This window comes from Podarcis bocagei (assembly GCF_964188305.1).
Source record: "Podarcis bocagei genome assembly, chromosome: 6".
NCBI lineage: Eukaryota > Metazoa > Chordata > Lepidosauria > Squamata > Lacertidae > Podarcis > Podarcis bocagei.
In genome coordinates, this window is record NC_138130.1 from 98,821,364 (window position 1) to 98,844,405 (window position 23,042).

The 23,042-nt window shown below is 45.7% G+C and overlaps 1 protein-coding gene across 2 annotated transcripts in view; it reads left to right on the forward strand.

Annotated features, from left to right (window-relative positions):
- Nucleotides 1-21,903, forward strand: part of RSF1 (remodeling and spacing factor 1) — a 42,340-nt gene extending 20,437 nt beyond the window's left edge. The window contains exons 5-16 of one of the 2 annotated variants that reach the window (XM_081197294.1): nt 698-849; nt 1,544-3,240; nt 5,817-6,020; nt 7,414-7,518; nt 8,876-8,955; nt 9,334-9,388; nt 10,073-10,182; nt 13,324-13,391; nt 13,971-14,178; nt 15,726-15,955; nt 19,787-19,978; nt 21,253-21,903. In XM_081197294.1, coding sequence (XP_081053420.1) covers nt 698-849; nt 1,544-3,240; nt 5,817-6,020; nt 7,414-7,518; nt 8,876-8,955; nt 9,334-9,388; nt 10,073-10,182; nt 13,324-13,391; nt 13,971-14,178; nt 15,726-15,955; nt 19,787-19,978; nt 21,253-21,818 — 3,667 coding nt within the window. In that variant the 3' untranslated portion in view covers nt 21,819-21,903. Of the gene's footprint in view, nt 1-697; nt 850-1,543; nt 3,241-5,816; nt 6,021-7,413; nt 7,519-8,875; nt 8,956-9,333; nt 9,389-10,072; nt 10,183-13,323; nt 13,392-13,970; nt 14,179-15,725; nt 15,956-16,102; nt 17,936-19,786; nt 19,979-21,252 lie in introns of those variants that run through there. The other variant, XM_081197295.1, reaches the window with a different exon arrangement.
- Nucleotides 21,904-23,042: the final 1,139 nt, after the last annotated feature.

Genomic DNA, 23,042 nt, shown 5'->3' on the forward strand with positions numbered 1-23,042 from the left:
GGCAGCGCTGGCCACTAACTTGGGAGACTTTAATAAAAGGATTAGGAAATTGACGGCTGCCAGCCAAGATGGCTACGCTCTACTTCCACAGGCAGTAATGCTTCCTAATACAAGTTGCTGGAAACTACTAGAGGGGAGAGGGCTCTTGTGCGCTTGTTCTGCTCCCTGGTTTCCCGCAGGCATCTGGTTAGCCACTGTGAGAACAGGATGCTGGACTAGCTAAGTGGGCCTTTGGCCTGATCTAGCAGTCTATTCTCAGGTCTGGAGATCTGGCCCTGAATATGGGCTGTGGTGAATATGTGCTGCAGTGCTGGCCATTGCTCCTTTTTGTATGCCTATGTTCCTTTTGTTCCAGGCTTGCTATGTGTGGCTATTCCTTGGTTCTGCTATGCTTGCAGGTAGGTGTGAGAGGAGGGTGGGAACTGGTGTACTGACTGCTGAGAGTACGAAAGTGCCAAGTGGTTCCCTATAGCAGTGATAGGTGTCTGTGAAATTCCTTAGGGGGAAGGGGCAGTTGTGGGGACTGCACCCATGGTTTTCCAGACATAGTCCTTTACCGTTTACTTACTCTTCATTTTCCTGCTGGTGCTGGCAAAGCAGAATGCGTGCAGCCTGGTTTGCACAAGTGTGGGATATTATTACACAAGGCTGGCAAGGTTATGGGGCTTGATGCGTTTTTTGTTTTTTGTTTATCCAGAAACCGAAATGAGCTGGCTGAAACTCTGGAACTCCTCAAAGCACAAATTGATCCTGAACTATTAAAAAAACAGCAGCAGGATAATTCGTCACGGGAGAGCCCTAGTATTGAAGGTGAAGAGGCCAAAAAGGGCGAAGAAACGTCAACCCAAGGTTTTGCTGCTATTCTTACCTTGCAAGGGATATTTTGCATTAATCCTTCTCAGTGTTGACTATTTTGAGGGATTTATGCACTGCAAATGTGGGTGTGATTCAAAATTGGAAGCCATTTGACCTACAAAAAGCTTGAGAAGATTTTTTTTTTTAAGTATTCCTGCTATTAAAGTGACATTAGGATGGGTACCAGGCAAGCCTCTCTGGGGAAAGCATTCCTCAAAGGAGGTGCCACCATTAGACTTGCATGCCTTTTGGCCCTTCCTAGCTCTCTTCTGCAGACTTCAAATAGTAAAGCAATCATTCACTCTTCCTGGAGGGCCTTGAGAATTGTAATCCATACAGGGGAAGTGAGCTAGTAATGGAAATTTCTCAGAATAGCACAAAACTATAGTTTTCAGGGTTTCCTTTAGGGGACAGCCAGGACAGTTCAGTTGGAATGAAACCAGCATATATTTGTTACATAGATTTGCCCAGTGATTTTTTGCTGTACCGAAACGTTCACTCAGAGTAAAGTACCGTTGGAGCCATTTTTGTTTCGACATGAGCTGATATTTAGCATTCATGTGTTCAGTGGCTGGAAAAACTAAATGCTTCAAAAGTTGTGTAGTACTGAGGGTGGGGAGAATCATTTGGCTTACGATGATTGTAACGTTGCTTTACTTTGCTCTTTTTTTCCTTTTAAATGAAACAGAAAGTGACTTGAAGGTCAAAGAAGAAAAAGAAGAGATAAAAGAGGAGCTGCCAAAACAGCTGGAAAGCCTTCCACCTCCAGCAGTTTCGGAAGAGGAAAACAAGATAAAATTAGAAAAAGTGCAAGAGAGAGAAATCATAAAGCTGCCAGTTATAGTGAAGTTAGACAAACCTTTGGAAAACAATGGGGAAATGCAGATTACCAAAGAAGAAAGGGACTCTTTTAAAGAAAACGTTAAGCCCGTTAAAGTGGAGGTGAAGGAAAATAAGCTAGAGCCAAAAGACTTGAAAGATGTAAATAGCAATGCAGAGGCAACTGTTCACGAGCCCGAGAGGATAGAGTTCTGTGTCAATGTCAAAGCTCCCCAGGAAGTGGTGGAGCGAAGTGTGGAAGAAAGCGAGAAACTAAAAAATGACCAGCAGGCAAAGATTCCACTGAAAAAGCGAGAGATTAAGCTGACTGATGATTATGACAGTCCCTTAAAAGGGCCCTTGCGAAAATGTATTACCCCAACGAAGGATGTCTTGAAGGAGGAAGGGAAACAAGAGGAAGAGACGTTTAAGAGAGTCCCTACAATTACCGATGGGAAATGTCTTGTTAATGGGGAGGTTAGTAGTGAGAAAATCATGCCAAATAACAAGTTGGAACGTTCCCCAGGCACAAAGGAAGATGCCTCCAGCCTGCCTAAGGAGGAAAATGGTGTAAGCGGCGAGAAAATACTGGAGACCGTTAGCACAATAGTAAGAACAGCTGATGTCGAAAGAAATATTTTGCATACAGGGAAGGAGGTAGCTAGTGTGGTAGCTGAGGTTTCTTATCAGAAAGTGCCTTTAAAGGAGGAGACCAGCCCGAAAGGAAAAGAAAACTTGCTTGGCAGTAAGACTTCAGAGTCTGTCGTAGAAGCACCTTCAAAAACGGATGATTGTCTCAAGAAGTCAGTGGAACCTGTGAAAGCAAAAGACGGCTTGGCACCTCCCAAGGAATGTCCAGATAAATCCTTAACTGCATCTTCCCCAAAGGAGCAGGTTACTCCCGCAGTTGAAGAGGATCTGAAAAGTAAGGGTCAAGCCGGGGAGAAGGCAGAGTTGCTAAGAGCGGCTGTGACTCCACCGCCTGCTCCAGCCCTTCCCTCGGAGAAATCGGTTGCTGAGAAGGAGGAATCTGTCTCTAAAAGCACACTTCCTGATAAATGCAAAGTCCAGGCAGGGCAGGATTCTAAGCCGCAGAAGGACTCTGAAGCTGAAGGGAAAGAAACGCCCAAATTAGGCAATGCCCAAAGTTCTGCCGAGGAACCTCCTGAGGCTAAAAAAGAGCCTGTGAAAAGCAAGTGTAAATACAAGCTGATTTCTGAAGACGAAGGATCTCTAACGGAGAATAGGGAAATCACCTCCGAGAGGCAGAAAGATGGGATCAAGCTCACAATCAGGATCTCGAGTAGAAAGAAAACCGACCCTCAACCCAAGACTCAGAATGCAGCCTCTGAAAAGGAGGAGGAGGCGGCTGTTGGTGTCGGTCGCATTTTAAGGAGGTCTCCCCGGATATCTAAGCCCACTCCCAAAATAGCGGAGACCCGAGATCAGAAGCCCGAGAAAAAACGGAGTGAGGAGGAGGAAGAAAAACCAGCTGCGGTGCAAAAGCCGGAGAAGAAAGAGGACTCAAAAAAGCAAGAGAAGGAAATAAATTCTAAGGCTAGCAAGGTAAAATGAGAGCTGTGTGCCTTGAGTCTTCTGAATTTTGCTGGTCACTAATGTTGTTTAGAAACCCAAACCTATGCTAAGACATTTTGGTTTCTACCCATCCACCCCCACCCCAACCCCATTATACTAATCTTACAGTTTTGGAACAGTTTTGCTCAGTTGGCAGACTTTGCTCTGTACCCAGTATTCTAATTTTTTACTCTGTTTTGACGTTTTAGCACAAGGCATTATGCCTGGAAGCAGGAGTGATAGAACACAGTATAGAGAGCTTCTGCTTGCCTGACAGGGTCCCACTAAAGCAGTGGAACTGTTCCCTTTTCTCTTCTCCCCTGCGCAACCTCAAAATCTGCACCAGAGATTTGAAGGATTCTCTGGAGTAGATTTTTGGGGGCACACAAGAGGAGAGGAAGCGGGAGTCCCAATTGTGTGAGCATTTGTCTCCTGAAAAATGATGGCTGCAGAGATGGTGTGATCATGTGATCCACACAGTTACTAGCTGGCTCAGAAGTAGGGTGTAGATAGTTCAATAGCTTTGCAAAAAATAAAATGATGCAGGAAACTTTACGTTATGTTACACTGATGTAGCAGAAGCTATTGGTGAATGGAAGAAAGCTTGATGTAAGGCTGCAGCATTTAGATGTTTAATCGATTCAGTGAATCAGTTGAAAAGTTTTTGGTAGGCTAAAACGATATCTCGTGCCTTAGCAGTTATTACTAGCTAGTGTTTTCTACACTGCCTATACGGTGTGCATTTAGTTACAGTGATTATTGCATGGGAAACGTTTGCCCTTCTGCAAAGTTGGAGTAGTTGAGAGTCACATGTTTGATGATACCTGGAAACGGTACAGAAAATGAGTCTAGAATATATTTTTGTGTGTGAAAGAAACGGAATAGGAAGTTGCAGAGTTAATACAAGAGTCATCAGGGATGCCAGTAAGACAACTGGAAGGAGCACTTCTGTTTGAGAATGGCAAGAATAATGTTCTGGCTGCTATGTCATCACAAGGTCAAAATCTATGGCCAAGAAAGTAAAATTCATCATGATTCCAGTGGTTTACTGTGAGTGGGGAACACCTGGTGGGGGCTGGAAGCTTCAGGGAAAGAGGAAGATTTTGAGACAGGCAGTGTCTTCGTCCTCCTTCAGCTAAGACTTGGTTGGGTTACATGTCCTCTGACTGGGCACTCTCAGTAGATTCCTGGTGGCGGTACCCTCACTTGCCTCATTATCCCCATTTGATTTGAAAGAAAAGAGTCAGACAGAGGTACTGCTTTCTACTTTGATGTTTCCCTATGTGTGGTTTTAGGATTGTGCCAGAGAGATACTGTCCTTGCTCTGCACAATTTAGTGGTCCAGTCCTGTGTGAGCAATCTGCCCACAAGGTGCAAAATTGTTTTCAGAAGAGAGCCCGGCCTCCAGCTAAATCTGAGGTATCTCTCATTGTGAAAGCCAAGTCTTTCTCCTGTCTCCACAGTGAACTATCACGCGCATTCCCAGTTTGGTCTCATCAGCTGCATCAATCCTGAGGGAAGGTTTTCCCTTGTTTGAAGGCCAGACTGAAAAAGAAAGATTTCATATGCAAGGACAGAACTTGTTCTCTTTCTCTTCAAACGCAGTGTTTGTATCACTAGATCCTAATTTGCAGCAGCAGGCCCTATGATCAGATTGTAGCTCATTTGTGTGTGGAACAGATGATGGGTGCTGGTATAAAGTAGTGTAACTTCAGAAGGGAAGGAAATAAATGAGTTGCTTTGCTTGTTTTTTGTTTTGTTTTTTAAAGAGTGATATTGGCCTTGTTCAGAAATAACACTAAATCATTGATTGACATTATGACAACAAGTGTTGGTGAGCCTTGGACTCATGTGCTCCTCTTTGTCCTCCGGTATAGGCTTACGGAGAAGTTTAGAAGCTTTCCCTACAATTTTAGATTAAATGCAGCTTGCTGTGACATCTAAATCTAGACAAATTGGATAATCTTAACCAGGGGTCAGCAAGGTTTATCTTGCCTGGGCCGGATCGGTACCACGGAGATCCCTCCGTGGGCCCGATCACACGCATGATTTTTGGTGTCTGCGTCTGCACAGATGTGCTGGTTTAGCGCTGCGCGAGAGCGGACACCTCGGTTCGGGGGTGGCTCAATGGGCCGGGGAAACGACCTCCGGGGGCCGCTTTTGGCCCATGGGCCTTAGGTTGCTGACCCTTGATCTTAACTGTGGTTCATCTTAACAATGGTTTGTTTCTTTAAAAAAAAGAACATAGTTAAGATCAAGCACAATTTAGGGTTGTGGGGGCATGGTAAACAGTGACTAATCTAAAATAGAAGCAACAGTTTCCTTGCAGCTGCACTGGAGGAGAGGGGGTAGTTTGAACCTGAGGCTCCCTGCGGCTTGTTCTTATACTGCTAAACCATTTAGCATTCAATCCCACTACAACTGTTGTCATCTCCAGAAGGCATTGTATAATCTGCGCATGGCTGTTTTTTATTTGATGCAATGCAAACTGGGGGAATGTATGATTCAGCATGGAACTGTAACAAGGTGCCGAGACAATGAGGTTTCCCTTGTCACTGGGTTTCTAGGCCTCACAGCGAAGCAAAGTTCGGTGGGCTGGTACTCGAACTCGTGGTAGGTGGAGATACTCGAGCAATGATGAGAGCGATGATTCAGAGAGTGAAGAAGACTCTGAGGATCAGGAGGAAGAGGAGGAGGAAGAGGAAGAACCTGCGCCTGCTGATGACGATGAGCCGTGCAAGAAATGCGGCCTCCCCAATCACCCAGAGCTAGTAGGTTCTTGTCTTCAAGAGCAGTGAAACTTAGAAAAGCCATTCTTAAGCATTCTGCAGATACACTGGCTCAGTTCAGACATCATACCAAACCTATGGCTAAAGGAAGTTTATAGACTTGGCATGTTGTCTGAATTGGCAATGCATGGTTTGTGTTTCGCCAGTAAAGCAGGTTTGGGTGTGCAAATCATGTTTTAGTGTGATGTCTGAATTGACCAGCCACCCCTGCAGGCTGTTGCACCTTGAAGGCTGAATGAATTTAAGTGGTGGGGTTCTTCAAAGATGGGAAACGAAAGCAGACAAGCGATTCTAAGTCATGTTGTGCATTTGGAAGTTCAGACCTGGGAGCGGATTCTAAACTATTACGTGTTACATAAATATGGGGCAATAACACTGACAAAAAATAGGTACCTTAAATTATTCTTGTGCATGTATGTGTGTTCTTTAAAAAATCACTCTGCTTGCATTGTTCCTTTTCTGTGGATGAGATCAAAATTCCAATCACAGTGGCACTCCATGCAGTAGTTGCATTTGGCATCACAGCTTTGCTGCAAAATTCAGTTGGTTTAATGGCGGTGGCTTTTGTCCCAGGAACACTTGCAATCTGTAGTTTGGTGGGAAGGCTGGGTACTCAACAGAAACCTTGGAATCCTTGCAAAACCACAGGGCTGTTTAGAGAAACAGTGACAACCAAAGGCCCATTTGGTCTTTTCTATCTTCCCTCCCTAGTAGGATTTAACAGAAAAATTATCCTCTCTGAGGATCATACACATTTATGAACTGGAATGTCTTCATATCAAAATGGGCTGTGTTGCAGTGTAGTCCTGACATAGCCAGTTCCCTTAAGAATTGCCCATATTGTGTTTAAAGAGAATAACATCTTCCCATTTGAGTCTACAGCTGCACCAGAAGAGAAGAGACGGAGCATGTTTTTGCCTCTACTTTATGACAACAGCGAATTCAGGTTTAATCTAGGAATGTTAATATACCTGGAGCCTGATCTGGTTAACCCCTTTAAAATCCTATCCATGTCAGTGAGAGAATTAATACCTTCCATTGAAGTCAGTGGGACTTAAAAGAGTTTAATGAATATTGCCCCTGGGCTTTCCAGCAAAAGCAACAGTTTATCTGCTTATGGATCTATTGGCCACTTCAATTTCAGAATATTTATGCCAGCCTTCCTCAATCTGGCCCCCCTCCGAATACCGTCGGACAACAGCTCACATCATCCCTGACCAATGGCCATGCTGGCTGGAACTGATGGGAGTTGTAGTCCACAACGTCTGGACTTGCACCGGTTGGTGAAGGCTGATTTATGCAAACAGGAAAGCAAGGTGCTGTGCTTCACAGTGCAAGTGCAAGGTCCGACTGACTCCTTGGTTCATTTTCACAGATTCTCTTGTGCGACTCTTGTGACAGCGGCTACCATACGGCCTGCCTTCGACCCCCACTGATGATCATTCCTGATGGAGAATGGTTCTGCCCACCTTGCCAACACGTAGGCTTTGTCTTCTTTGCCTTTGTTTGTTTTGTGCTTCCTCGCATGCAAATCCTGAGTTACGGTGTGGCTATGGAAAGGAGCCTTCCATTGTTCCCTCCATTCCTTTTGGGACTGTTCACTTTGCCTTTGGTACCCATTACTGTAACAAGAACTGTAAGGTGTGGTAATAGGTGGGTGTGAATGTGTAATGTGTACATAATCCCATGAGAATAGCATTCAGTGCACTGCAAACAAATTGCACCATAAAAATATTTGTTTGCAGTCATGTGCAACTTGCCATAAACGAACAAATTAGTTTATAATTCTAAATAAAATGCAAACCACCCATTGTTTGTTTCCATCATCTGATAATATACTTGAGGTAGCATCATTCTTATTTTCCACAATTCCTTTTAACGTTTCTATTATGCTCAGCTATATATTCTCCTAGCACTGTTTGGGGTTTGGGTATTCTAGCATTTGCACAAAAAACAATGCATGTGCTTCTTCTGTATACACAATTCAACATTTATAAGGGACTTAAAGTTTTCTGTACTATACCTACATTTGTGTCTTTTTGTGTGGCACTTGCCATTTTCACATCATATAGGCCCTGTGCAGATGTAATATTCCCGATTGCTTACTCGTCGTGAAGCAAATGGGGGGAAATTGCTGGCATTTTCTCAGCACCCCTCCATTCTGGAGTGCAAGTTTCCTCCACAGAAGCATTGATTGTTGCTCAAGATATACTTAATTCCCTTCTAAACCAGAGGTCCAGTCTGGTTTAAAGTCCATTGTTGCTGAAAACACTTTATCATAGTTAAGAATATGAGGCATTTGCTCTGCTGAAAATGTTTTGGGAGAAGGGGAAGATGAATTAAAGCCTATATATTGTTAAGCATTAGCAGGTAAGTTGCAGTATAGTTCAGGTGGAACCAGTTCCCTTGATGCATGCTTCTTCCACCCCTTCCCCCCCAAAATCCCAATCCCCTGTGACTTAGTGACATTCTCATCCCTGTATTGCGAATTGTTTGGTTCTGCCTGTCTACTTTGCCTTGCCCATGGACTAGTTGGCATTTCTGTGTGCTTCAACTGCAAGAGCAGATTTAGGAATAAATTTGAACTCCATTCAGTGGAAAGATTGAAATGTAGTCTTGAGATTGTCACCCACCGTTTCCAAAGTAATTTGCTTTTCCTTATTCTGTCTGGAAATCCTTCTCTTACCGCCTGATGTTTGGACCACTGTTAGGTACTCACTGGCGTTGACAGCTTTCACACCGACATGGAATGCTTGGGAAGGGGCCTGTTAAGAAATCAGCTGCATGGAGATGTTTGTGGAGCAGGGTAACGCTTTGTTTTTTGTTTATTCCCATAGAAATTGCTCTGTGAGAAGCTGGAAGAACAACTGCAGGACCTGGATGTTGTCTTGAAAAAGAAAGAGCGTGCAGAACGAAGGTATCGAAACACTGACCAATGGCTTAGCAACCCCTGTAACCCCACATAACAAATCACACACAGCGAGTGAGTCAGTACTTTACTCTAGCCTTCCACAACCTCGTACCCTCTAGCTTGACTACAGTGCCCCCATCAGCCTCAGCCAGTACAATCCCCAGTAGCCATCACATGTTCTGGTATTTTTATTAACCAGGTTTAGTACCACGCCAGCATGCAAAACCACATGACTTTGACTGCAAATTCTAGTTTGGAGCTGGCTGTGGGTGCAGCTAGGTAAAGGTCTGGCATTAATGCAAGCAGGTGAAATACGGTATAGGACAAATTTAAGCAGTTGCTGTGAAGAAATGTCAGCTTTTCGTTTTGTTTTTTCTCCCTAAGGAAAGAGCGCCTTGTGTATGTGGGCATTAGTATTGAGAATATCATTCCTCCACGAGTAAGTGAAATGAACCCCTTGATATCTCCTTTTCTTTCTTTTGGCATAGAGTCAGACCTGTGTGTTCTTTGCGCTGTAAACACTAAAAATTCTGCCTTAAGAAAAGCTGAGTGTGCAATAACCATAGATTGCCTTAATCAAGCTAATTTGCATGCATCTGCTCATTTTGCCTGATAAATTCGGCTCCTGCTGCTGATAAGAGTCAAGGAGCTATGCAGGGCACTAAATCATGGATCCCTGACCACTAGAAACCCAGTGCACTCCCTGTGTCTTCCTTCTCTACTGCCTGTGACACATGCATATTACAGCCATGTGGTCTAGAAACTTGCCATGGTTTGAATCTCCATCTTGGCACGTACTGTTAGATCAATCCCATCCTGTCATTTGAAAACTTTGGAGGTATGCATGGTTTAATAATTGCTACGGGTTGTAGCCAATGCTGGTGTTATTCTAAGTTGACTCATTTAAGTTAATGAACATGGCTGACATGTGTTTATTAATCCTCTCAGAGTAGAACTTAGTTGGAAACAACCCTAGGGACCCTGAACAAAAGGAACTGTGTGGCTGTTTGTGCAGCAGATTGTTTCTCATGGAAAAGGCGACAAATTAATGCTGCGTTTGCACAGCCTCGTATGATTGTCTGCAGCTATTTCTGTGCTTAATGATTGTCTGCTTTTAAACCAGGAGCCTGAAATACCTGAAGTTGTCGATGAAAAGAAGAAAGATTCCAAAAAATCAAAGGCGAAGCTGCTTGAAAGGAGGTCGACTAGGCAACGGAAGTGCATCAGCTATAGGCAAGCAACTTCTTTGCTCCTTTTTGAATAGATGTAATAAAAGAAGCTGTGTTTCCAGTTCTCAGTGGAAACATGCAAAAAAGGAGGAGGAGGAGGAGGGAGGGCTGTCTGAGCAATGGAGAAAGGGTTTTTTGGAGCCAATGCGTTTTGAGGGCAAAATTGCTTGCACCCACTGGAATCTTGACTCTGCTATTACAGCAGATGACTCTCAAGGGGTGTCTAGAGCACTTTCTTAATTGTGTTTTATTGCATGAGTTTCAGCTAGTAAGGTTTGAGGATGTAGACAAAGTTCTTGGATCGGTCAGGACAACCACCTGGACCCTCCTGGCTGATAAAAACGAGCAGGGAGGGGACAGCTGGCTGGGCCAGGAAGGTGGTCAATGCCTCCTTGTGAGAAGGGTCCATGCCTGCTTGAGGGAAGCAGTGGTAAAACCACTCCTCAAGAAACCCTCCCTGGATTCTGAAAATCTTAAGTAACTAACTACCCAGTTGCCAATCTTTCCTTCTTGGGCAGACCAGTTGCAGACCAGATCCAGGTGCTCTAGGAGGAAACTGATTGTGTAGATCCTAAGCTATTTTTAGGCCCAGTTTTGATAGTATAAAGGTAAAGGGACCCCTGACCATTAGGTCCATTCGTGACCGACTCTGGGGTTGCAACGCTCATCTCTCTTTATTGGCTGAGGGAGCTGGCATACAGTTTCTGGGTCATGTGGCCAGCATGACTAAGCCGCTTCTGGCGAACCAGAGCAGCGCACGGAAACGCCGTTTACCTTCCCACCGAAGCGGTACCTATTTATCTACTTGCACAGTGCTTTCGAACTGCTAGGTTGGCAGGAGATTGGCAAGTCCTAGGCTCTGTGGTTTAACCCACAGCACCACCCATGTCCCTTTTATAGTATACCTTATATTTTTATTTTATTTCGTTCAATTAAACTGTTTTTTTAAAAATATTGATAATGACATCAACAGCCACAGCAGCAACATAGCAAGTGCGCATTTAAATTTCCTCTTACATTGACTGGCTGTACATTACATGCCAAAACACAGAACAAAGCTCCAGGGTTGCCTCTTCAATAATGGCAAAGTTAAACATTCTCTACTACAAGATTGGTGGTAGGCAACCAACTTGGAAGGCTTTAAATGGAGGGTGGACAAAATCATGGAGGGCAAGGCTCTCAGTGGCTACTGGCCATGATGGCTATGTACTTCTTCTTTGGCGATTACGTGTTGCCGAGTAAGATTGTCTTCCATAAACATAGTTTTAAAAGTGAGTCCGTAAGTGACTGTGGAAGCCAATTCTGGATCCACAAGTCCTTCCACAGTGGGGACATTGGTTTCCAGCAGGAGTTGATCACGGTGAGGGTTTGTCAAGCGTGCCTTCCTCTTAGCACGTTTCTCCCTTTCATTCTGAGTTTGAACGTCTTCAAAGCCTGTGACACTTTTGGTAAAGGCTGTTCTCCAACTGGAGCGCTTGCAGGCCAGTGTTTCCCAGTTGTCGATGTTTATACTACATTTTTTAAAGATTTGCCTTGAGAGTGTTTAAACCTTTTGTGTACTATCTCTATGTTGGAGACAGCATGCTGGGAATCATTAGTGGGGAGAGTGCTTTTGGGCTCATGTCCTCCTTGTTGGCGCCCCATAGGCATCTAGATCCTAGATGAGCTAGATGCCGGACTAGATAAGCCTTTGGTTGCATCCTGAGGGGTCGTCTTATGATATTAAAAAACAGGTTCCTGTGGCCGTGATTCCCAGCAGCGGAGGCGCAGTGCTCACCCTCATAAGTTGCACCATCTAGAACCCTGGGTGGGGTCAAGGGTGCTTGTGGGTGCAGCTCTGATTGTAAAAAGCCGTCATTGGCAAAAGGGTTAAGTGTGCTTGCCCTGCTTCTCTTTCACGCAGAATCACTGGCTCCTTAGGCTGCCTTTCATTAAAAAGGGAGCTGTGGGGTTTCCTCTCATACATTTGTATGCACCGTTGCAGTGGCTGTTGTCTACAATCGATAAAAATCTGGCCCAACTGCATGATACTGCGATGTGCCTCTCAATCTCCTGTTTTGCTTTAATAATTGCGTCTTAAGAGCAAACGCAAACATACTGGTAATGTGTATGCCAGTGCCTCACACATCAAATCCAAGTCAAAGCAAACCCAGACTGTTTCTGTGATGCTGCACGGGACTGTCATTAACTCCAGACACCGCATTGAGCTAGAAAGCCCCACCTCGTGTGGTTAGTAAGAAGGAGGCAGGCTGTACTCTGGGCTTCCTAGATGGAATTGTCACATCCCTGACAGATGAGGCAGACTGATGACCCAGCAGAATCCCCCCTCCCTCGCCCCAGGTTATCTGACTGTCCTCCAGGGGGATTAAGCCGTTCTGCAAGCATAGCAGTTTGAGCGGGTCATCGCTCGTCAGTGGAAATTGCACTCGAAATGTATTATGCTCAACAGCAGGACTGTGAAATGCCCTGCCTTTGCAGCTTCTGCCTTTGTGCTCCTGCCTAGTTGGTTTCGGCCGCTTCTAAGTGAAGAAGATTGAGCTATAAAACTTGCAAGACCCTTGATCTTTCCCTCCACCCCTCTCAACTATAATCCCCCCCTCCCATTTTTGCATTGCTTTAGAGACTTCAGATTGCTGCTGCAGCATCCGAAAAGCAGTGACAGCTGGTTTTCCTTTTGCAAATGGTATAGGGAGGAGGGAACATCTTGGTTTAACGATGTAGTAAGATTTCAGCTAATTTTGCATAAAACCACTTACAAAAACTGTCATGCAAAGTTAAGAGGAAAACAAGAGTTCCTGGTGTTACCCTTAACTTTCTATGAAGAAGGTCAGAATGCTTGTGTGTATTATAAACTGTTCAGACATTTGGAGCCTGATATTTAATTTCAGGAAGGACCACTACAGGGTATCTCTCTCTCTCTCTCTTAAATATGTAGGGTTGAGTGTTTGAAGGAAGTCTAAGAACTTTAATTAGGGATTTATTTGTCCGTTCTGTGGGCAGCCTGTCCAAGAGAGTGAGACACGTACAAATTGATCTCCTTTCCCCCTCACATATCTGGACTCTTCAGTTACTACAGACTTGCCAGTTTATTCCTTAAAATATAATTGAACCCCGCTCTGACATCAGCACGTTTTGTCTTCTCTAGGTTTGATGAGTTTGACGAAGCCATTGACGAAGCCATAGAGGATGACATAAAGGAGGCTGACGGAGGAGGTGTGTCTTATTGGACAATGTTAACGGGGAGGAACATATGGATGACTTCAGTAGTGGATGGCAATCCTGGTTTTTGGTACAGCAAGCACTAAATTTATACCGAGGGACTTGGGTGCTCTCCTGCCACTTCCTGCAAATGCATGAAAACCACATCTGCTACAAAGAACAGAAATCTTTCTCCCTCTTGTGAGACTTCTCAGCTGGCTGGGACGTGTCCAAAGACTATTTGGATGTAGATCCCTGCTCTGCTAAGTTAGTTGCTTGTGCTATTCACTATCACTCAGCCTGACCTTCCTCACAGGGTTGTTGTGGATAAAGGTGGTGGTGGAGGGACCCATGTATGTTCTTGGAGGGGGAAGGTAAAATAAATAAATGTCTCGTTCTTGTATCCTCAGCCTTGTATAAGCTTTCAGCTTTTCCACAGGGGAGATAAGACATGATCCTCCCTCACCTCATCTGTCTGCAAACATGGGAGTTTTCAGTCCTGGTTTGGGTGCTTTTTATGGAGGGAAGGTTGATGCTAGCAGCAAGTGAATAAGTGGATTCACAGTCACCGTGGTCCTGGTCTCCCGACTGTAGGTGGTGGAAGAGGGAAAGACATGGCTAACATCACGGGGCATCGTGGCAAGGATATTTCCACCATCCTGGAGGAAGAAAGGAAGGAAACCAAGCGACCTCCGAGGGCTGTTGCAGTTCGCCGGAAGAAACGGCGGCGACTGAACGACCTGGACAGCGACAGCAACCTGGATGAAGAAGAAAGTGAGGATGAGTTCAGAATCAGTGACGGGTAAGGCCTGCTCCAAATTTCGGGTGTGCTCTGTCCCAAGTTGAGCGTTCTTATTTCAGCAGATTTCAGTTTGAGCTAAGCACTTACAGTGGTACCTCTGGTTATGTACTTAATTCATTCCGGGGGTCCGTTCTTAACCTGAAACTATTCTTAACCTGAAACATCACTTTAGCTAATGGGGCCTGCCACTGCACAATTTCTGTTCTCATCCTGAAGCAAAGTTCTTAACCCGAGGTACTATTTCTGGGTTAGCGGAATCTGTAACGTGAAGTGTATGTAACATGAGGTACCACTGTACTAGCCTCAGATTGAAAGTGTGGGGCAGTAAAACATGTTTAGCTTTGGATCCCAGAAGCACTCTTGAGATGCAGTCTTGCCAAACACTGATACTCAGAACTCCCACTTGGAACGACCCTCCCTGTGCTTCTGATTGGGGGTGGAAGATCGCTGGTTTGAACGCTTGCCCTGCTTTTGCCTTTGGAAATCTAGGGTCGGTGTCGCTCTGTGATGAATCTTCCATCTGCACAAGCATATCAGCTTGCCAAGTGGAACAATTCGCTCCTTCTAGGGGTTCTCCTGACCCACCAAACCAATTTGGGAAGAGAATGGAAAGCCCCATTGTGCAAGCAAGAAACCCTTTTGCAGGGTTTCTGCTGACACCATTTGTTAGGTATATCACGCCCCTGGTAGTAGTACAGTAGTGGTAGTTGTTATTCTTTCTTTCTTTCTTTCTTTCTTTCTTTCTTTCTTTCTTTCTTTCTTTCTTTCTTTCTTTCTTTCTTTCTACCCCGCCCATCTGGCTGGGTTTCCCCAGCCACTCTGGGCGGCTTCTAACAAAAGATAAAAAATACATTAAAATGTTGGAGGAAAATGCTCTAGTCTGTTCCTCTTACATGGCATGGTAGGAAATATGCCATCTCATACCTGGATTCTGAAGTGGAGCTCTGCCAGGAGCACTTTAGTACCTGGTAGATCTGGGCCCTCTCTTTTGGGACCTGGAGCTAGAATGTGTTTGTACTGTTTCGGTCCCGTGAAATGCAGGTGGTGGGGAACCTTAACAGCATCTCAAGATGCTGTTAAGACTTCCATCAGTCCCAGCCAGCATAGCTGATGGTCATGGACAATGGGATTAGTAGTCCAACAACATCTGGAGGGCCACGGGTTCCCCACCTCTGGCTTTTAAAGGATGCTGTCAGAAGCTTTTCTGGTGGGTTAGCTCTGCCTGTGAGGTGTGAGCTTCTTGCACAGAAACTTTCAATCAGGCCAGGCCACAGATGAATTTTTGAGCTTAGAGTTGTGTGAGGACTTACTGCATCAGAAATAGCATTTTTGAGCTGACCTCAAGGGCCTGTCGCTTGAACGCACAACCATTTGAGCAGAGAGATTGAATTGTTTTCCACTGGAGCAATGAAAACCACCTTAGCTAAACCTTTCTTACGTCTACAGTCTCTCAGTTAAAATGCAGGTCTCAAAGTCGAGCGGGCTTTATCCCTTTCGCATCGTTTCGAAGATCTTTCCAGCTAATCTCTCTCCCCTGCCCCCCTTAGATCTCAGGATGAGTTCGTTGTCTCGGATGAGAACTTAGACGAAAGCGAAGAGGATCAACCATCGAACGACGACAGCGATGCAGAGTTTTCAAAGCGCAGGCCCAGGCGGCACCACTCCAGGCCGATGAGGCAAAGCAGGCGGCTACGGAGAAAAACAGCCAAGAAAAGATACTCTGAAGAGGACGAAGACGAAGATGAGGACTCTGAGGAGAACGTAAGCGGCGAATCTGGTAAGTTGGACTCTTTCACTCTTCGTAGCTTGGCGGTTGGCTCAAAGGACTGAGTGTTGGGAAACTAGGCCAGCAACTGATTTTCCTGGAGGGTCGACCTTCCTGAGAACTGGATGAGCTGGCCTTCCTCACCTTGGCCTCCTGTAGTGGCCTGCCAGGAAGTCCCGTTGCCGCGGAAGCCATCGTTTTCTTCTTAGCTGGCAGCTGAAGAGCCAGCGGCACTCCTCCCGGCTGGATTTGCCCTGTGACACACACACACACATATATCCAGCCACTTCGCCTCTGATCCACATTGAACGCCGATCCAACGACAACCTCCTCATTTGGCATTTCCTTTTGGATTGCATTATACGTAAATGGCTTTGCCACCAACAACTGTTCGGAAGCTTCGGCTGCTACGGAAATGCCACAGCTGGATTGTGGACTGAGATTGGGCACCCAGGCTATATCTTGAATATAATACACTGGCTTCTTGTCCACCTCTGAGTACTATTCAAAGTGCTGCTTTTGATATCTATGCGCTAAATGACTTGGGACCAATGCATCTCAACAGCCATGGGCTCCCAGACCATTGGATCTTAAGAGGCCTTTCCCCACCCACCCCCCACTGTCTTTGGTGGCCAGAGAGAGGGCATTCTCTTTGGCAGTACCCCGTCGTTGGAATTTGCTTACCAGTGAGACTTGCACAGCACTGGGTTTGTTATCATGTTAGCGCTGGCCTTTCTGTTCTCCCCAGGCTTTTCGCTTGTTAAATGGTGTGGTATCGCAACAAAGTGCTTCCACTTGCGCAAGAGCTTTGGGCTGTGCAGTGGAACTTCCCCACAGCCTCGTTTGCTTGTGCAACCCCTAAATCTGTCCCCCGTTGCTCAGCAGGGGGAGCTGTGTGCAGGGAAAGGAGAGGGAGGAGAAATTCCATTGTTGCAAGTGGGAATCCTTGCGCTAGTCGGATCCAGCTAAGTTGGATATTGCCTTTTGCATGTTTTGTGTTTTACTCTCCTGCCTCTTGGTTTATGTGTCTTGTTAAGGACTTTCTTTGCTTTAAATCTTCCATTCTTTTTATTTTAATATTGATGACTGTCTTTTTAATTGTTAAGAGAACCCTTTGGGGCTGAAATGGGAGGGTGCATGTTAATTAAATATACATTCATTTTTTGTGTCAGCAATAAAACAAAGCTAATGTCTGTAGTTACAATTTCTAAATATATATACATTTTTCCTGAACAAGCATGAGCAACAACCAGTTGCTGTAGCAGTTAAAATGTACTGCTTTGCAACTAAATTTAAATTATGGTAAGCCTCTCTTAAGAAATAAAAGAGCAAATAAAATTGAACGGTTTTAAAAGGAAATCTGAGTTTAATACAGACATATGGACCAAAGTCCACACTTACTAAAACTGAATTATAATCCCCAAACCTTGAGTTTGATGGTCATAATTCAACACTTTTATTTATGCAAGAATGAGAACACTGTGGAAAGAGTTCGCCCCCTGCTGCCCAAGAAGAACTTCGCAACAGAGTGAGGACCGGCCTAGTCCCATCCATCAGCCAAGAAGGAGCAGCTGCAGGAAAATTTGCTTTGCCACCAGAAAGAACAAACAACTCCCAACCACTGGTTGCCCTAGGGCAGCAAAGGTGAAGGCAAGCATGCTCTGGCCTGTGCCAGGAAGCAAAGAGCCGCTTGGAGGTTGCATCCCCTGTCTTCTAGGAACGACGACATGGCAAGGCAAGGAGGAGACCTTTCTGGCCCCATCCATCAGTCCGCGAAAGAGCAGCTGCAGCAGAGAGCTCACTTCTCCCTTCCCTGCTGGAAAGAATTCTCAGCTATGGTTGCCTTGAGATATTCCTTGGCCCAAGGGAGACTGCTGGGTTTTGTGTATGTGTGTGTATTATTTGTTTGCATTATTGCAGTGTGCTGTAAACGACCTTGAAGATAATTCCACCGAAAGGAGGAATATAAATCATAATAAATGAATAAACAGATCTGGACTCCCAAAGGTTCATGTTATTTCATAACTTTCTTCTAAGGCGTGCTTGGCACCAGCTACCATAGGTGGCACAAGGGCAAGGGGGCGAGTGCCCCTTTAAGACAGCACACCCACCCTCCAACCCCAATATCTCTTTATTTCTTTGAGAAATCCAGCATGTTGTTGTTCACAGACCTCATGAAAAGGTGTACATCAGAACAGGACTGCTCAGACTGGACTGGACCGCTCTAGACGGTTGCTGTCGCCTTCCTCCTCTTCCTCCTGGTTGCTTTCAAAGAACTCAACAAGGGAGGAAACTAGGATGAGCTGGCTCTGCCTGCCATTGCTTTGGCGCCACCTGCTGTTGGGCTCCCTGCCCTTCCACCGTCCACGTCTTGCGTGCACTTACCACCTCTTAACAAGATTTTTTTTTTAATACCCCGCGCATCTGGCTGGGTTTCCCCAGCCACTCTGGGCAGCTTCCAACAAAATATTAAAAACGCAATAAAACATCAAACATAAAAACTTCCCTAAACAGGGCTGGCTTCAGATGTCTTCTAAAAGTCTGATAGTTGCTTATTTCCTTGACATCTGATGGGAGGGCGTTCCACAGGGTGGGTGCCACCACCGATAAGGCCCTCTGCCTGGTTCCCTGTAACTTCGCTTCTCGCAGGAAAGGAACCACCAGAAGACCCTCGGAGCTGGACCTCAGTGTCCGGGCAGAACAATGCGGGTGGAGACTCTCCTTCAGGTCTACTGGGCCGAGACCGTTTAGGGCTTTCAAGGTCAGCACCAACACTTTGAATTGTGCTCAGAAACGTACTGGGAGCCAATGTAGGTCTTTTAGGACTGGTGTTATATGGTCTCGGCAGCCGCTCCCAGTCGCCAGTCTAGCTGCCACATTTTGGATTAGTTGCAGTTTCCGGGTCACCTTCAAAGGTAGCCCCACGTAGAACGCATTGCAGTAGTCCAAGTGGGAGATAACTAGAGCATGCAACACTCTGTAAGAGGCTGGAAATGCCTTGTATTACCTTGGACCTGTTGAACCTCTGGGTGGGATGCAGCACGAGGTTTGTTCTGCAACCTTCCAGAACACTCTTGCAACCCTACCTGTTTCAAATGGACATTCCGTCCTCTCTGTTTGGTGTTACACTTGGAGTCATAAAATCAGATTGCAAAGGAGAGACTTGTTAGGTGGATACCACTAGAGACAAAGCAACATATAATATATATGGATTCATAACCTGTTTCCCCTCCTGCCAACCTAGAAGTTCGAAAGGACGAAGTGCAAGTAGATAAATAGGTACCGCTCCGGCTGGAAGGTAAACAGCGTTTCCATGTGCTGCTCTGGTTCGCCAGAAGGGCTTAGACCTGCTGGCCACATGACCCGGAAGCTGTACACCATCTCCCTTGGCCAATAAAGCGAGATGAGTGCCGCAACCCTAGAGTCGGTCACGACTGGACCTAATGGTCAGGGGTCCCTTTACCTTTACCTTTTACCCTGTTACCCAGCGTGACACCCCAAATGTTAACCTGTCAGTCTGAAGAAGGTTGCCCTCAACAAGCCCTTCTGACTTCCATGGGAAGGATGCAGAAACTAAATTTCCCTGGGAATAATAATAATCTTGGAATGCAGCTCCCATTTGCCAAATTGAGTCACCTGCCTGCCAGTTGCTGTTGCCTATTGGAAAGTTTCTTAAAGAGCGTTTTAAGATGGGAATCAAATGGGAAGGCTGGAGCTGTCCTGAAACATTTCACTTTCTGAGAAAACCAGACATGTTGTGAATATGACCGGATGTTGCGGTTCGCAGACTAAATTTGCACGGTTCCTTCTCTCCTTCAACCCCACCCCCTCTCCCTTGCACAGAAACAGAGGCTTCTTCAGAATACAGCGACGAAGACTACCTGGAAACGCGGCGGAGGAGATCTCGGCGCAATCAGAAGAGGCAAGTCAACTACAAAGAGGATTCTGAAAGCGACGGCTCTCAGAAGACCTTCCGATACGGGAAAGAGCTCAGAAGGATCCACAAGCGCAGGCTTTCCAGCTCGGACAGCGAAGGTAAAATAAAAGGGTTGCCTTGTAGTGCAAATTTAGTAGAGCTTTTGACCCCCGCAGAGAGGGAGAGAGCTGAGCCCAAAGGCCAGGTTGAAGAGGAGGAACGTTTTCGTCAGGTGCCTAAAGGTGTATAATGAAGGCGCCAGGGGAGCGCATTCCAGAGACAGGGAGCCACTGCAGAGAAGGCCCTGTTCTTGTGTTGCCACCCTCTGGACCTCTCGTGGAGGAGGCACACGAAGAAGGGCCTTAGAAGGTGATCTCAGGGTCTGGGTTGGTTCCTATGGGGAGAAACGGTGCTTGGGGTATTCTTCAGAAGGGCTTCCTTCTGAATAAGCAAGCTTAGGATCGTGTTTTCACGTGGCCTTAGTAGCCAAAATATTGACCCAGGTGTTTGATGTGGGCCCTTCAGAAGTGTAAAGCCTTTAATAAGGAAGAGCTTAAGAGTTTTGAACTTTTGAGTATAGCAAAGATTCAGAACTAGTAAAGTCTCTAGCCAATGTTTTGGGCTACAACTCCCATCAGCTGCAGCCAGCACTGAAACCATGGAATGGTTGATCCTACATATTCATACCAAACACCGCCTTTGTAAATAATGAATGTACAGTGGTACCTCGGGTTAAGTACTTAATTCGTTCCGGAGGTCTGTACTTAACCTGAAACTGTTCTTAACTTTAGCTAATGGGGCCTCCTTCTGCTGCTGCGCCGCCAGAGCACGATTTCTGTTCTCATCCTGAAGCAAAGTTCTTAACCTGAAGCACTATTTCTGGGTTAGCGGAGTGTGTAAACTGAAGCGTATGTAACCTGAGGTACCACTGTATAGCAAAGATTCAGAACTAGTGAAGTCTCTAGCCGATGTTTTGGGCTACAACTCCCATGGATTGGTCGATCCTACATATTCATACCAAACACCGCCTTTGTAAATAACTAATGTATTGAGTCTCATTTCTAAAGGAGATTTGAGAGAGCTACAGAAGGGAGATTTGGGGGCGTGTTTTAAGGGAAAGGGGCATGGGATGATGTATGATAAAAGTACAAGCGCTCCCCCATTGTATGGATGCCATGAAAACACATGGAGGGTGGTTTAACTATTATACTGCACCATTGATAGGTGCCCACCAGTCTTCTGTGTTTCAGTTTTTATTTTCTGGTGGAAGCCCGCCTCCTTCCGGTTCAAGCAGCTTGCATGCGGAGCGTTCTGTGTAAACACAGGAGAGCGATGATAGCTGTTGCATGCCTTCAGATTTTGCTAACGGCTTTAAGTCTGATGCTTGTTCCAGAGAGCTACGTGTCTAAGAACTCTGAAGACAATAAACCCACCCAGGTGTCAAAGAGATCCCTTCGGAAGCGCAGCCACAGCACGGACGAGTACTCGGAGGACGAGGACGGGGACAAGGAGGAGCGGCCCGTCCGGAAGCGGCTGAATCGCATCGAGACAGACGACGACGACAACTGCAGCAGCGCCAGCGAGGAAGCAAGCAAGCCTGTGCCTGCCGCCAGGCCTTCGGCAGCCCACGGCCCGCAAGACGTCACCAAGAAGCCCTACCGGATAGAAAGCGACGACGAGGATGACTTTGATAACGTCGGGAAGGTCGAAAGCCCGTTGGACTACAGCCTGGTGGACTTGCCATCCACCAACGGACAGAGTCCTGGGAAAACCATCGAGAACTTGATTGGCAAGCCCAGCGAGAAAGCTCCCGCCCCCAAGGACAGCACAGCCAATGCCAGCTTGGCACCCAACGGGACGAGTGGCGGCCAGGAGGCAGGAGGACCAGAAGAAGACGAGGACGAACTTTTGCGAGTGACTGACCTTGTTGATTACGTCTGTAACAGTGAACAGTTATAAGACTTCCATTTTTGTGCTAATTTATTCCACGGTAGCTCATACCAGTGGGCCAGTTATTAAAAGGTGTTTTATTTTTCCTAGAAAACTCTCCACTACAGTATCACTTTTTAGCAGTCAAAAATTTCACCAGTCCTGCAGTTCGGGGTTATTTTTTCTCTCTCCATCCCACCCCCTTCAACCCCCGGTAAAGTGACCAGTCGTCGTTTTCTCGGAACTCTCTCTCCCCCTTTTTTGTGTGGTGGAAATGATAATTACTATAATTTCCCTATTCTGATTTGCTGACTCCTCCACCTTTCACCCACTCCCGCAGTGCAGGTGAACTTCATCCACATGCAGACCTTGTAGTAAATGAGAGATTTGTATATTTTTGACTTTATATTTCCTGAGTGCACACAAATTGGGGGGGGGGGCAGGGGGCAGGGAGGCTGAAAGAAAGCATTCCAAGTTGGTCAGGGCCCAAAATCTGGACTGTGGTGGGATGGAGGGGGTGGGAGCCAGGGGGGCGTTTTGGGGGTACAGAAGCACTTGTACTCAAACTTTTTCATAGGAGATATATATTCTATTTAAATGTTCACAACTTAGATTACAATTTAACATGCAGTTTTAAGGGGGGGGATCTTTACTGTTGCATTTTGTGACTTGTGGGTTAACTTGCCATAGTTCCTTTTAGTAAATCACTTTCCCGAAAAGCAACCTTGGTGAGAGAGAGAGAGAGAGAGAGGGGGGGGGGGAGAAAAAGCTCTCACATAAAATCATTTGATTCAAAGCTTCCCCAGCCCATCATAATTTTGTTTTGTACAGTAAAAAGTGTAAAGCTATATAACGAGCTTTTGACAATTTGGAGCCATGCTAGCAGTGAGTTGATAACGAGGCTCTTCTTTTTAATGCGTTAAATCTGCCTGATGGTCTCCGCGTAGGATAACCCCTTGGGAGGAGATGCTGTTTTTGCTGTGAACAGATGACGGGGCTCCTGTAAAGAGATAACTGGCCACTTTTAAAAACCCTTTCTGTGCTCTTAGTATCTACTTCAAATTGAAGTACGCAAATGAAGCAGTTTTCCTTCTGGGAGGCTGTGTGTGTGTGTGTGTGTGTGTAAGATTAATTTTACTTATCAGTCTGGATGTTCTAGCAGATTTTGACAGTAGTTAACTGGCCTATAGGCTCCTTCGTGTTTTTAATATGCATTTTAATAGTTGCCGTGTGACCAACTGATTTCTAAAGCAG